General features: G+C 39.0%; 1 protein-coding gene across 1 annotated transcript in view; it reads left to right on the top strand.

The window, feature by feature from the left end:
- The first annotated feature begins 3,935 nt into the window (after positions 1-3,935).
- smg1 (SMG1 nonsense mediated mRNA decay associated PI3K related kinase) overlaps positions 3,936-16,216 on the top strand; it is a 55,562-nt gene continuing 43,281 nt past the window's right edge. The window contains exons 1-8 of the mRNA XM_053337957.1: positions 3,936-4,157; positions 8,988-9,136; positions 10,168-10,320; positions 10,813-10,949; positions 12,111-12,169; positions 13,883-14,096; positions 14,860-14,985; positions 15,104-15,176. Coding sequence (XP_053193932.1) covers positions 4,081-4,157; positions 8,988-9,136; positions 10,168-10,320; positions 10,813-10,949; positions 12,111-12,169; positions 13,883-14,096; positions 14,860-14,985; positions 15,104-15,176 — 988 coding nt within the window. The 5' untranslated portion in view covers positions 3,936-4,080. The remainder of the gene's footprint in view (positions 4,158-8,987; positions 9,137-10,167; positions 10,321-10,812; positions 10,950-12,110; positions 12,170-13,882; positions 14,097-14,859; positions 14,986-15,103; positions 15,177-16,216) is intronic.

The following is a 16,216-nucleotide window of genomic DNA, read 5'->3' as shown; positions in this document are numbered from 1 at the left end:
GACTTTTTTTTGTCAGATTTGACCCAAGGACAACGGTAGGGTTAAAGAAAAGAAAAACTGCTCTGTATTTAATTTAATATGACTGTGCTTATCATTATTACTAATGATGTACTGTGTGTTTGTGGATCATTTGTTTATTTGTGTGTATTCCTGCTATATGTCCAAAACATGTAATTCATATCATATTTCTATTAACATTGTGGCTCAGAGTGCTGCATGAGCTTATGTGTTGGTTTGCACATGTGTCAGCCTGTTGCTGATATAACACTAATCAGAGACTGCAACAGGAAACAGTAATAGTAAACAGTCACAAAGCTGATATCTCAATATTGCAATAAGCAGAAGTACACTGGCCATATATGTGGAGTATAACAAGAACCATGAGCTAGTTTTTTGAAGAAATTCCACATCCACAGTTCCATGGTGCTGGTTGTAAATGCTCAGAAGGTGTGAATGAAATGTCAGAATGGAGAGGAAAGGATATAGGCCTTAAACTGCCACTGTGAACTCTGGACAAGCAAGGAAAATAGCAAGCTGCTCGGGTTAGTTGCTTCCAATGACTGTAGATCGTTTCTATATGAATTGATTCATTCCAGAGAAGGTGGATGTGTTCTGTATAACTGAGTGGATGTGAATGTTATGTGCTGAAGTTGGGTTCCCTCTGGTGGTGGCAGGCTGGGATGCATCTCAAATCAATTAACCTATGTTTAGTTTGTTCATTTCAGAGATTAGAGATGTCAGTCTGAGAAAAACTTCCACCATCCACCACCTCATACTAAATAGAATTTCATTTGTGATGCTCAAAGCACAGGAAGAATATATTAAAGTTGAATCTAAAGACCATACGATCATAAAATCTGACATGTTTATTTTTTTAGGGGTTTACTTTTTCTTGCGTGCTGTGTTAAACATATTCAGAAATTAATCTTACAACTATTTTGGTTGAAAGGTGATGATAGAGGTAATTGAAAATTTCGATTTTTATCAACATTTCAAATAACATATATATAATATACATTTCCATACCAATGGCATAATGTCATCAAGAACACTATCATGAATGTTACTTGTTGTATTCATCAAACCATGTTGCCTGTGCAATTCAGCAAAGCATCAACATAAACAGTAACTTAACACTCCCTGAAAATCTTGTCTTTGTTGAGCCCTAGAGGTTCAACTTCTGACCTTGCTGCAGTACTGGTGAAAAAATGCAGCCCTTCATTCATTTGAATGAGGCCAGCTTAGTGGCTAACTATGGTGGCAAGGCAGAGGGCTCCAGCAAAATTTTAAAATTTCATCACAATGCAACAGGTTGTCATCTGGCAAGACACTACATTGGCCAATCGCATACAATATATGCAAGTGCACATCACTGGGAGCAATGCAGTAGTTCTATTGTTCGTGATTGTCATGAGGAAACATATAATAGTTGCCAGCATGAGAACTATCCAGAGTTGTTGAATCCTCAATCTGAGTATTATAAACCATGGTGCAGTGTTTTGGGCATCGGATAAGCCTTCAAACACTGTTCAGTGATCAGTGGTGATCTAAGTGATACATTATAAATCCTTAGAAAGCTTGGTTATGGAGCAGATTGTCCCACAATCAGTTCAGAATCTTAAAATAAAAAGTATCAAAAAGATGATTGCAGGTGGTGAAAAACAAATCTCCAGGTTCGTTATGACATCTTGACATCATCAGCTGTGAAATGCAAGGCGGCCCTTCTTCTCTAACATCGTCACCTCCATATCAGGTGTCAGGTATTTGTTGTCCTTGTTGTGTCCACTAAAAATCAGTTCATGCAGTTTGACCAACCATAAAAAGGAGGATATTGTACAACACCGAAATCCTACTTTATATTCTGGTTTATTCAAGAATGTTTCAAGTTGCATACCCCATACCTTCTGCAAATTGTCGACATGTCTCTTCTTTCAGGTGTCTTTCCATAGGCCCTGAAACCTGCCATAATCAAGCCACTCTTAAACAAGAACATATCACTAATGAACAATTATAGGCTCATATCAAACCTCCTGTTGTTAAGTAAAATATTGGTAATATCTTCCAGTCAGGATTTCTACAAGACCACAGCCCTGAGGGTGCTCTTATTAAGGTCTCCAACAACATACGCTTAAACACTAACAGTGGGAGAAATTCAGTCTTAGTATTATTGGATCTCAGTGCTGCATTCGACACAGTTGACCACAACATATTACTACAGCCGACTGGAAACTGGGTGGGACTTTCTGGCACATTAATTTAATCTGGTTTGAATCCTACTTAAAGGACAGGGACAACTTTGTGTCTATAGGTAATTACACATCCGAGCAGACTAAAATGATCCCTAAGGCTCCATTCAGGGGAATCATCTGTTCAACATGTAGATGCTCCCACCCACCCAGATTATAGAAAACAACAAAATATGCAGACAACATACAAATGTACATAATATCACCAGGGGACTATGATCCAATACAAACACTGAGTATGTGCATTGAACAAAAAACATCATATGCTAGAATTTTCATCAATTAACAAAGATAAAATTGAATAGTTAGTTTAGTTTTTAGCGTCAAAGAAGAATAATTAAAAGCCACTGCCCAGCTTCAGACAATAATTAAAAAACACAAACCTTGGAACAGAAATCTTGGCATAGCCATTAATTCAGACCCGAATTTATTCAGCCAATCTAAGAAAATTACAAAGTCCACCTACTATCACCTGTAGAATATATCAAGGACTAAGAGATTTATGTATCAGTTGGATTTGAAAAAGACTTCCTCGCATTTAGCTTCAGTGGACTCAACAACTATAGCTGATTCAAAACACTGCTGCTCATGTCCTCACTAAGACCAAGAACGTGGATCATATCACTCCAGTTCTCAGACCAATACACTGGCTTCCTGTCAAAGAATTGATTTTATAATACTATTGTTGGTTTATAAAGCACTGAATGGTTTAGGGCCAAATACATTTCTGATCTGCTGCTGCATTATGAATCATCTATCCAGGTTTGCTGTCTGTTTCCAGACACAAGACTAAAAATGGAGAAGTACCACTCAGTTTTTATGCTCCACATATCTGGAACAAACTCCCAGAAAACTGCAGGTCTGCTGCAACACTTATTTATTTATTTATCGTTTATTTGCCGAGGACAATGCATATTAATGTACAATTAGTGCAATGACGTCTTGTAAATATACTGCGTTTAGCTCAAGGCTAATTTCCACCCGTAGTCCTCACATTAAAAGACAGACAGACATACCATAAAAACAAACAACTTAAAATCAGCTCTAAATTGAGGCTGAAGACTTTTCTGTTTGCTATACCCTTTATTAACTCTTTTGATTAATATCTTACACTGCTGTTTTATCTGTCTTATTCTATTTTAGATTTTTTCCCTCCCAAATTCACACTTTTTAATTGTATTCAAATGTAGTTTTGTGTGCTAAACAAATAAACTTCCCTTGCCTTACAAAATACACATTTAACACTGTGCATAATAAAAAATAAAAAAAATAAAATAATTATCATGGAACAGAGCTTGTTTCTCCATTAAACTCAACCATACTGGAGTTTAAGAGTTTAGTTTACTGCTATGTACACTGGATCATAAACACATACACACTGGATCTTGCATGCTGCAACTTTTAAACTTCATCTTATTCAGCACAATGCCATTCAAAAGATAGATGGTCATCAGTCACAGATGGTCATGACAGAATATTTGAATAAATCTTAATGGAACATGACATATTTTCCTCACTAATATTTTGTTTTCCTGCGTGTGTTGTAATGTCTCTCTTACATTAGATATTTTGATTTATCTTGATCTGGGACTCCCGTCATCAATAGAGCGTATCTAACATGGACAGCCAATAGGGGGCGCTATTAAAAACAAGTAAGGGAGATTCCGCTGCTCCCTCAAATTCGAAGAAGGCCGACCAAACACTACCGTAAGCTAGCTATAACAACGATTTGCTAACCGATTTGAGAGACTTGACATAACATAATAGTGAAAAGTAAGCCTGAGGAGAGACACGGTTACCGCTGCTAGCGGGTCATGCAGCTCTCCAAAAGGTAATGAGCCGTAAAGCCTTGGGGTCTCGGCTCAGCGGCGCCCACAAACTGCAGCCACACTGGAATGACTGGCAGCCCAGGTTGGTGCTCTGCTTTTGGGGGAGGCTGGTTAATTTAGTGCGGTGACTGTTTGGGCCCACGCTCTGTTGCTTTATGAAGTTGTGGCCACATGGGAGGGAGATACATGTTTGTCTCTTTATCGTAACATTAAATACTCAGACCTACACAAATGCAATGTCTTCAACATAATCATTTTGTCATCATCCTGTCACGCAATATACGTACATGTCAAAGAGTTTTATCTGGGGTTGACTGCTCAGCCCGGCGAGCAGTCAACCTGTTTAGCATTGGTTAGCTAAATATTGCCAACCTGCTGCTAACGTAGTTAACGTTAACGGCAAATTGACAGCAAGCGACACAAGACACGTTAGCAGATAGGATTATTGTGTCCCGTGAGCCCCAGTGATGAATCAAGTGATTGATTTAGAGAGAACCACAGTGTGATCCACATTCACAACACGCTGTGGTAGTCATATGTATGTTTCTGTGTTAGTTTAGCTGGTTAGCATTACTACTTCGCTAATGCTAATGTTAGCCAGCTAAGCTAGTCAGACGCCACCCAATGTAACGATATCAACTTCCTTAAGTTAAGAACTTCCGGACACATTTTAAAAACGTTTACATATAAAGGCATGACAGGGTTGTGTTGGAAGTTTTTCAACTTCTAACAAACGATGCAGAAGTCGACACAGAAATGAATGAAGCGCCAAACTCCTGAGCTAGCACCACTTGTGTTATCGAACCTCATGTCGTGACATTTGTAACGTCAGGTGTAAAGTAATTCTTTTTAATTACAGCCTACTTATCAATTTAGCTGGAGTACCAACAAGGGAAAACAGGCAACTGCCCTGGGCCTTAGACCCCCTTGACCCATAGAGGCCCCAAGTTTACTGGCATTAATTTGTGGAATTGATTATTAATTACAAATTTGTTTGGTAACATGCACCACAAACCCTCAAAATATCATTTTTAATAGCCTTAAGGTCGCTCCTGCATCTTAGCCTATGTAATTATGAGACCGCCTAGGTCATTTTTGTACCCCAGGGCCCCCCAGTAGCTTATTATGGTCTTGAGTAAACAACTCAGAAGTCATGTAAGAGAGCAATAAGACATGTAAACAATATCACAACAAAAAAGATGCTCACAAAATAGTTTTCTCATCAAGTTTCCCTGTGTCATTATGTCCAACCACCTGTCAACCCTTTTCATTTTGACTGACTACTTGCTGGAAGCAGATACTGTCATCCACTCCACACAAATTGAGTCCAAATTCAGTACCATGAAAACCTAACCAGCGGGCAAAGTGAAAGTAATATTGGAATTAATGAAAAATATCCCTTACACTGATTAACAATTAACAATTTCGTAACAAATAGACATCATCATTGTGACCCATCATGGATCCCTACAGAAACTGCTGTCCTGCCAATGTAACACTAATGACGCTTTTCCACCACACATTTCCAGCATGACTCGGCTTGACTCGACGCGTTTTTTTTTTTTTGCGTTTCCACTAGGGATAGTACGTGGTACCTGGTACTTTTTTAGTATCTGCTCTGCTGAGGTTCCAAGCAAGCCGAGCCGATACTAAATGTGACGTCAACAGACTGCCGGCCACTGATTGGTCAGAGAGTCTTCACTGGAAGAGTCATGAGCCGTCCCACACAAGAATCAAACCCGGCATTTTTAAATACCGGCAGCAGTGTTACAGCCATATGGCTCAATTTTCTTGCTTTGTGTGTGACAGAAAGTCACATACAGCAGCAAGTACACCATCGCCTCCATGTCCTCCATTGTTTATGTGTTTGTTTCGTATATAAAACGAAGTCATGGCAGTATCGCTGAGCCGTGCTGTGGCGACCCTGCACACGTTGAGTAATGCACACGTTTTTGTAATGGAAAGGGTCCTTCCTGGAACCGTGTCGAGCCGAGTAGTGCTGGAACTGTGTAGTGAAAAAGCGCCATAAGTAACCAGGGAAAACGCTCTATAGAAGTGTGGAATTGAACTGTGATTGTGCTTATACAGTGTGCACGACGGCCTTGGTCAGAGTGGATTAAAACTTAGGAAACACAATCGTGTCCCCATAATTAATCACAACTTTATCACATCTGTTATATTTTTTATAGGGTCTTCAACCTTTTTATTCCTTTTTTTTTGGCTATTGCAAATCAAACAGGAAGCTACAGTTAAATATTACAGAGAGGTTATGGTCACCTGGTTTTCGGTATAGTAAAAAGGGGAAATTGATAATGGAAGAGAAAATGCCACAGCACGTTTCACAATATGTTCCTGTGTAATGAGACATGCCTCATGGATCATAGGAATGGGGCTGATATCACAGAGCTGATTAATTCACATTCAAGTTAATTACATCACCTTCATAAGATTGAGCTCTGTGTGAGAGGAAAACACACTTCATGTCTGAAAGTTACTCCTAAGTTAACTTCATCACAATTCAAAGAGTGATTATGAGAAATAGTTAGAATAATAATAATCATAGTTATGTCCCATGACCCTACAGTTTCTTCACATTAAATATGTTATTCTACAGAAAAGCTGAATACATACATCATTAGAAAAACACATGTCCATTATAGCAGCAAGTTCATACCTTTTTATGAATACATGAATGTAACTGGTGTGTGTGTGTGTGTACATTTTGTTAAATACATGGATACACAAAATAAGTAACACAAAGAATAACTCAATAACTCAATCCCACATCCCTGACGTGATAATATGAAAAGCCTCTATTGCATGTGACAATAGGGCACTGTGTCAGAGAGGTGCCTTACACTTTATATGACCAGCATTCACAGCATTTGTTACTGGCTCTATAAATAAAGAAAAGAACAGCAGTGTGTTTTCGTCATGGTGATTATATTTAAAAACAGACACCTGTCTCTGTATTGGCCCCTTGTGATTTAGTATATTATTATTAGTCAAGTTCTCTGGCAATAATACAGCAGAGCTTTATTCTACTGTAACTGGATGTTTGAACTCTAACTTTAAACTGTTCTGCCTTGTGTCACCAGGCTGTTTGACTCCAACACATTTAACATGGACTGGTTGCTGGTTGAGGAAAAAGCTGGTGTTCATTCACTTTTCACAGCTACACCAGAAGAATGCACATGTTATATTGGTGTGGTTTATATGCACATTTGCACATTCCGGTAGACTTCATGCTCTTGTATTGATTGATTGATTGATTGAGATTGGGTCAGCTGTGGCTCAAGAGGTGGAGTCGTCCCTCCTCCAGTCCACATGTCTAAATGTCCTCGGGCAAGATAGTGAACCCCAAATTCTGCATTATAAAAAAGTGCTTTGGATAAACAAAATGCCCTAATGCTTATGTTGGCACCTTGCATGACAGTCTCTGCCATCAATCTATAATGTGTGTGTTTGAATGGGTGAACGTTGGCATGCGCTTTGAGTGGTCAGTACACTGGATAAGTGCTGTATAAATGCAGTCCAGTTACCATTATAGCAGTGTGTGTTTTCACACAGCTGAAAAGTACAAGCTGATTTTTAGTTGAAGTGTCTTAACTGCCAGAGAATTAGTCAAATCACTCCAGTTATTCAAATGCGTTCTTGTACATTGTTAATGTTATGATGCACTGTACACACATACCTGAGCATATGTTGGATTTTATCATCTCAAGGGGAAGAACAAACAATATACAAGCTTTTCAAGACAAAGGTGAAATATTTTGTCAATACATCATAAATTGTAATGATTGTGTGAGTAATTGTTTGCACTGCATCATCTTCCTAATCACCCAACTAAACACAATAATGTAATCTATAGTTACGGTTGGGTGTTTGTGGTATTAGTGTTATAAAGGGTTATTCCACTCCTGCAGTCATCATATTAAATACATAATAGTCACAGCACAGCTTTCTGACTTCTAGACCAAACAAACAGAACTTTCCAACCAGTGGAGGACAGGAAAATCCACTCATGTTTCATTCTTCTCATACCAGCTGTTACACAGTCCTACATATTCTTCTGCTGCATTTGTTTCATTAGACAGCCACCTTCACCAAGGCAAGTAGTGCTCACTGTATGTATCACATTGCCAAGGGAACATATAGCCTATCAGTGATCAGAATGTAGTTTGTATTGATTTGCAGGTTGTTGTTGCTCTGACTGAACTACTGAATGTGTCTCAATAAAATCACAGAAGATTAAAAGTTCACTATATTATTGATCAGTCTGATGTTTACCTGCAGATGAAATGTGCTATAATTCCTTTAAACCATTATGTTAACACTTTGATGATGTTTTATGCTTGGTCCTGATTTGCTGAATTGCGTTTTACACTGCTATATTACAGCTAATAGAACCCTGATTAGAAAATTGTGCAATCCTTCATTACCACAGATAATATCTGATCAATAAAAATCATTCCAATTTGATTTGCCAAAGACTAAAGTGATAGTCATATTTCATTTCATTTCGTGCGCACGTTATATCTATATGTGGCCACAATTATTATTATTTTTTTTTGACTATGTCACCAGAGGGGCTCCGTAAGATCTCAAGACCAAACACTGAAATCAAGTCATGACATTCTTAAAGACTCTTGCAACCAATAAGATTACCATCAACAAAGCAGATTTCTCACTAAATACTCCTACAGCTTGTGTCTTGCCATCTTTCTATCTCTACAATACATGCAGTTACTTCAGTTACAAGATGTGTCTTTTTTGTTTTGTTTTTTTCCGTGTGTGTGTGTGTGTGTGTGTGTGTGTGTGTGTGTGTGTGTGTGTGTGTGTGTGTGTGTGTGTGTGTGTGTGTGTGTGTGTGTGTGTGTGTGTGTGTGTGTGTGTGTGTGTACGTATTCAGAGGTGACAGCGTGTCATCCAGCCAGGACGGCTTGAAGTCCAGAGAGCTTGGTTCAGCAGCGTTGTACGACGTGTTGCCCTCCAGCTGCCCTGACCAGCCAGCGGTGCCCAGCGATGCCTACGCTGCTGCAGATGCACTCCAGGAAGAGGGTGAGGCTCCTTTTTAAAAGTCAAGCTGGTTTGTTCTGACATTGGCTCAATATCTTCTGCTTCTGTTAATGGACTAATCACCTCTAAATCAAGTCACAATCAGCACTGTTTAAGAACATCAGAGTTTGCTGTATCTTGCATATCTTTTTGTCTTGCAATGTTTTAATGATAAATGTTAAAAATGATCGGAGCTCCTGATTTCTAAATGTTTCTAGTTATGATGAAGATTGTAAAACTGCAGTGTAGTTTTTGAGTAGTAGAAGTTAATTGAGTAACCAGATGGTGTTCCAACATAATGAAGGTATGAAAATAAAATCCCTTTCACACATGATGATATATGACATTGAGTTGTCTGTCACCTTAATGTGTCTCATGACTGTATTTAGAAAACAGCAGTGTTACAGAAGGAGCCACAGTATGCTGCAGCGCTTTGAACAGCAGCTAGTTCATTCTCTCACAGGCTGCATCACTCATGTTTTTTAAAAGGTTCTCTGCCATTGAAGCTTTAATTAATGACTGCCATGAGCTGGATGGACACCAGCCCCCTCCTCTCACTGTGAATCCACTGATGAATCTCATCTCATTTATTATTTATTCATGTATTGATTGATTAAAAGGAAAAGTTCTTACAGCTCACGTGATGTATGCAGGTGCTTTCATGGATAATCATTCATCATTTAAAAACAAATGTCCAGATGTAGTTTGTCCAGCACCAGGAGGTTAAAAACCTCCTGGAAAACAGAACAAGATATAAATGTAATCTCTTTGTATATTAAGGTTTGTGTTCACACAGACATGAGACCAACATGTAAAGTCACATCACATTTATGAAACATGATGAATGAAGTGGTTTAATATAATTATCTATTAGTAAAAGCAGAGAGTCAGCAGTCTGTCTCCCTGTTTCAATCATGCAGCCATGCATACACACAATTGTGTGTGTGTGTGTGTGTGTGTGTGTGTGAGTGAGATCAGAAATGTTCTTCATATGTGATACATTGCTCTAAGCCAACATGTCTTGTGTCCTGTAGGTGGATATGAAGCTGGTCAAGGTGTCTGTGATACTACGTTTGGTTGGAAGTCGCTGGGGCAAGAGTTGAGGCCCAATGATGTGACAGCGGATTTGACTCCTTTTCAGCATGGAAACCGTGCTTTAGCTTCAAAGGACATGAGGAAATCGCAGGGTGAGTTCAACACATGTCCTCTGTTGTTAGACGGAAAACATTTAGTGACAACTGCAAAAGCTGCACAACTCAGACAGTGGAATCTTTTCATATCATGAAGGATTGGATTGGCTTTTGTGTCAGCTACTGTCACATACACACACTGTTCTGAACGATAAACTGCACTTGTCCATCAAACACATTTGTTACAGTCTCACATAATGGACTCAGTGTTAATACTATAGCAGCCAGCTGGTGAATAAAGGGCCATCAACACCAAGGAAGATGACTGTAATGATATTGTGCTGGGTTAGGATGGCCTTTAACAGTGTAAACAAAACCAGTCATGTCATGGACTGGATTTAAAAAAAACAAAAACAATAAAAGGCTGCAACAATGGCAGCAAATACATCATTGTTGGCAGGGCAAGATGATAATAATCTAAAGGAGTATTCATAGTCACAGTAGTAGTAGTTGGTGTGTTGTTACTGACATACAGAGATGTTGTTATAGACAGAGGGATGCCTCACTCAGACGAGTCTCGGTTGGCCAACCTCCTGCGCAGAGTCTCCAGGGAGGATGATCGCGACCGCAGGCTGGCCACCCTCAAACAGCTGAAGGAATTCATCAGCCACGGCGAGAGCAAAGTGGTCAGTAACACTGTTATAGATGATCAAACTCTCTTCATTATAGACATCATGAAACATCTTCAATGTGTTCCTCCCTCTTCTCCTCAGTTTCACATTTGAGATATTTCTCTCTTATCCCAGTTTATCCAGTAACTGTATTAAACAAGCTTATTCAGCTATCATAGCGAACTCCAATTCAACCTCTGGAGCCCTTCTTTATCTGTATCTCATTCTCGAGCATTTCTCAGTCTGGCTATGAAAGCATGCTGATTGAATTAAAAGACAGGGTCACAATATTTCAAGTGTGTTATAAACCAGCAGTCAGGTGTCCATATATCTTTCAATGGAACTGTCCTTTCAAAGTAGATGATCAGCTTCTATGAGTCGTCATCAGTGTGAGTTATTCATATCAAGTGATATCTGACACATTTAAAGTCTTTTTAGCATCAAATTCCCTCTTAGTGTTTCCTGTTTCTCTGTGGTGGAAGTATAGTAACAAAAAGACTTTGACACTAAAAACACTGTAACGTTGAAACATAGAAGATGAAGATTTGACTCATTTTGGGGGAAGTGTATAAAAGTGTCCTACAATGTTGACTGATGTGAAAAATGTCCAGGAAATGGCCGATCGATTGGGGGGGGGGGTACGTACTTTATTATTTTTTTATATATATATATATATATAATGTGTGTAGATTTGCAAAATATTACTTTTATGAGGGTCACAGTCACAGACTCTATAAACTTAGCATTTCTTAATTGTGGTAGCAGTGGTGCAGCAGATGTAATGAAGTCAACGCAGCACGCTGCATGGAAACTAATATTAAGCCTGTAGCGTATTCATTATAATGTCCATGGACATAAATTGAGTTCTTTTGCCTTAATAATGACAAAATAATACACAAATAATCCGGACTTTAGGGGACAAACGTGCTTGGGCAGGGTACGATTGCGTAGTGCGCCCTAAATGAACAGTAGTCAGAGTAGCCACGGGGGGGGGGGGGGGTCAGGCATCGCCGATGGACGATGGTCGGACCAACCCTAGTGAAAACCTTCATACAACCTTAAAGCTGAAAGTCACTTCACTTCATAGTTGTTTCATTTCAAATGAAATATGTAGAAATAGAGCATACACAGTGACAACACATAAATCATTTTCTACATTGTGTTCTCTTCCTGCAGACCCTGGTTAAACAGTTGGACACCATCCTTAGCACCTTGAATGACATTTTGAATGAGAGGTAAGAGGAAGCTGTGCTGTGCACTAGTGTTTCTGTGGGTTAAGATCTTTTATACAGTGTAACACTGATCATACTGGACACAATGTATGGAAGTGTTGTCAAGTCCAGCTGTATCAACAAGCCTCAAAATAGATGTTCACATTAATACCAAAACTCTTCATGACAAATGTAAAGGCCTGACTTACGACAGGTGTTCTTACATCACTTCACTGTCTGAGCAGAAAACAAAGACTTTAAATACAGGATAATTGGAATATACTCTGTATCATAAAAGTATACAGAAATGATGCCATCTAAAATAGTAAGAATCATGAATACTGTTGTTAGGGCTGCAAGATTATGGCAAAAATTACAATCACTGTTATTTAACACGATTACTCATTGACTTTGGAAACATCATGCATTAATGAACTTTTATAAAGAAACTATGTAGAGGGTGATCAATACTAAATGATGAGAAATCATTGACTTGTATTATCCTACAGTATGTTTACATGCACTTGAATAAGCAGGTTTATAATCAGCGTTTTATAAGTAAGCATGCTCACAGTAACAGACTGATACAGCAGATACAGCAAGCAGCTGGATGACAGAAGAGATGATTACACATCACATAAGCAGTCTCATATCTAAAATAATAGAATCCAAAGTCTGACTGAAACTAAAACAATGTAGCTTTTAAATGTGTAAATAAATCAGTTTAGCACTGAACATTTGACTGTTAAATCAGACACATTTAGACTATGAGGAAAAGCTCTACTGTGTCTCTCACTGTGCTGTCCAGCTGCTCTTACACACAATGTGCTGAATTTAAGACAAAATGAGAGCATCATTAAGACACAAAATACAGCAACCCATGTCATAATTTGGCTTAATGAAGGAAGTGTGACATTGTGGCTGGCCCACACTTCCTTCCAGACAAATTTCCTCCTTCAGCTTGTAAACAGGAAACAATGTTACAACCAAGCACAGGTGAGCACCACAGTGTAGTTGACTTAATGTAATGTAGTTAATGAGATAAACAACAAGCGTTATCAGGAGGAGGTAATGTAAAATCATATTGTGGTGTTGATATCTGTTAGTGCCTGTTTGGAATGGGCTGATTGCTCTGGGCTTTCTCCAGAACTGCTCATCCAAACAACTTGACACTGTGCTTACATTGGTTCTGCTATGAAGTACTTACATCCACTAACAGTGCTGGAGTTTATGCGTCATTTGTGGTGAAAAATATTTGATGGCTTCAATTAAGTCAAAGCTCCATTCAGTGTGGATAAGCCCCAGATTTGACATTACAGATATTACATACTTCTATGGTGCATCTTATGGCGATGTAGCTCCTTGTAGCAAGCAGACACATCTCCGAACACAACACCTGTTTATTTCCTCCAGGTGTGCCATAAAACCAAAGCACAGCCCACCTGTCTAGCATGGTCACATTATTCATTCATCATTCATTTAGTTTGAGTATTGTAGCTGATTTTAGTACATTTAAACTCCAGATTCATCCATATTAAAACATCATTTTAAGTGTAGTGTTTTCCTCTTTGAAGAAAAGACTATCTAGTGAGGACTCAGGATTGGTCTGGAGCATTCTAAGAACAAGAACATTGATGAACACTTCACATTTTCACTTGTCCTTGCTTCTCAAATCTAAAGCCCTTTTTTCTGCCATGAGGTGTCTAACATGTGCTCTCCTGTTGTTGCCGTGTGTAGCAGTAAGTTGCTGTGGGAGTTGCGTCAGGATGCAGCAGCGTGCCTGGGTCTCCTCTGCACGGTGCTCAGCTACGAGGCTGAGCGCATCTTCAAGTGGCTGTTCAGCAAGTTAACTTCGAGCAGTCGCGACGAGGTGAAGCTGTTGTACCTGGTGGCAGCGCAGCGAGCTTTGGAGGCTGCTGGGGAGAGAAAGGCCTTCTCACACGTCATGCAGGTAACAACACACACTTCACTTGCTTTCTCTACTGTGCCGGACTGGACTTTGTTCCTTAAGCCTCCTTTTTAAAGACCATGTAAAGTGAATTCAGACATTTTCTTCTAAACACATTAAATAGGTCATAAATGTATTTCTAAAAAAGGTGTAAAAAGCATTTCAACCATTTAGATTTGAATTGTGGAGCTAGGCTTCACAAACTGTGTTTCAAGATTTCTGTGTTCAGGATTTAGTGGGGGGGGGGGTCTGATTAGCATAAACCCGCCCCTGCTGCTGTAGAGGTAGAAATACATTCAGCACACACTACTACTACTACAGTCTGCAGTTAGCCAGTTAGCTGAGTTAGCCGCCGAGCTAACAGCCAAGCTAACAGCTGAGTTAAAGCTCTCAGACGTAGCGTCCATGTTTCTGGTAGAGGTGGTAACTTTGATTGACATGTGACACTTGGTAGGGGGCGGGGTTTTACACAACTTTGAAGCCTAATTTAATATATTTGGCAATTTTTTTAATCATACAAATTTGGCAGGGTGGTTAACAACACACTTTTCTGTGGTATGTCAAACTCAGAACACATATTTATTCTTACTTACACGGACTTTAAAGACAGAGCTAACCCCAAAGCTTGGCCAAACAAGAGCGTTTAATTGATTTGAATCAATACAGCTGTCGACATGGGCCATGTATCAGCTCATATTTTACACAGGCTGCTTATTGCATTGTGGATGGTTGACCGGACTGAGCGTTGTGTGTATGTGTGTTTCAGCTGGTGATGAGCAACCTGCAGTCCATCTTGGAGAACGTGGACACTCCAGAGCTGCTCTGTCAAAGTGTGAAGTGTATTCTTCAGGTGGCTCGCTGCTACCCCCATGTCTTCAGCACCAACTTCAGGGTGAGTATCAGCAGTGATGGTTGTCCAAGGTCAGATGATAATGTATATGTTTATAACCTCCATATATATGTTGTAACCTCCATGTGTTTGGATTTTGTTGCTGTTGTTTTTCCCACAGGACACAGTGGACATCTTGGTGGGCTGGCATATTGACCACACACAGAAGCAGTCACTCACTCAGCAAGTCTCAGGTTAGTCACATTTCTTTTGGAACTGGAGGATTTTCAGAGATTTTCGTTGTGTCACGCAATTAATGCGTCACTCTGAGCAGTTCAGACACAGCTGAGCAGAGCCGGTATCGGCAGAAGCAGAGAAAACGGTCCACCCAAAAAGTGTAGGAGCAGTTCATGCTACATAAAACTATAAAGTTTGTGCTGCATCTTGCTGAGGTCGGCACGGAGTGAACAATGTTTTTTCTGTCGCTTTTGCATATTACGTCAATAATATGTCACCATGTGGATCATTAACCCTGTTGCAGTGTGCTCCCTGGTTATAGTTAGTGAACTATCAGCTTCTACCTGCTCAGATCTCACAGTCAGCAGCAGGAGATGAGGAGAGCAGCAGGGGAATCTAGCGCACATAGTTAGTATGGTAGCCTAATGATGGAAAAAGTAAAACTAGTTACTACAAAATAAAGCACATTTCATATTGTTTATATGTAGTTCACATTGTAGACACATTGTTGTATTGTTTCTGGGTTGTGTGTGAAATCATGAAGAATAATATAAAACCTGTCTGTACACCACCAAGATGAACTGGTTTAGACTTTATTCTTGGTTGACACTGCTGAAGTGTTATACTGATTTATAAAAGTGCTCTATTTGTGTGAAACAGGTTTTTGATTACCAATATGTTATAGTTTGCCATATATAATATAACTATTTTTAATTTATATAATATGTTATATTACATATGTATATGTATATCAGTTTTATAATTTGCATTCTTTATTATTTATCATTTATTTATTGTACTATAGCTCAGGTCCCTTTTAAACAACAGAACATATTTTTGTATAGCATATATGTGTATGTTATATTAGTATTTAATATAACTTTAACAGCTCAGGGACAGCAACCTGTTGTTTGAGCACTTTTTGAACATTGTTAATTTGAAATAATGTTCTGTTTTTGCATGAAGGGGTGGAAATTATCATTTTGTTTGTTTTATCCAATTAATCGATTATCAAAATAATGGTTAGTTGCAGCCCTAAACAGCATCATGACATACC

Source organism: Scomber japonicus, chromosome 18 (genome assembly GCF_027409825.1).
Source record: "Scomber japonicus isolate fScoJap1 chromosome 18, fScoJap1.pri, whole genome shotgun sequence".
In the NCBI taxonomy this organism is placed as follows: domain Eukaryota; kingdom Metazoa; phylum Chordata; class Actinopteri; order Scombriformes; family Scombridae; genus Scomber; species Scomber japonicus.
This window is presented reverse-complemented; position numbering and strand designations above follow the sequence as displayed.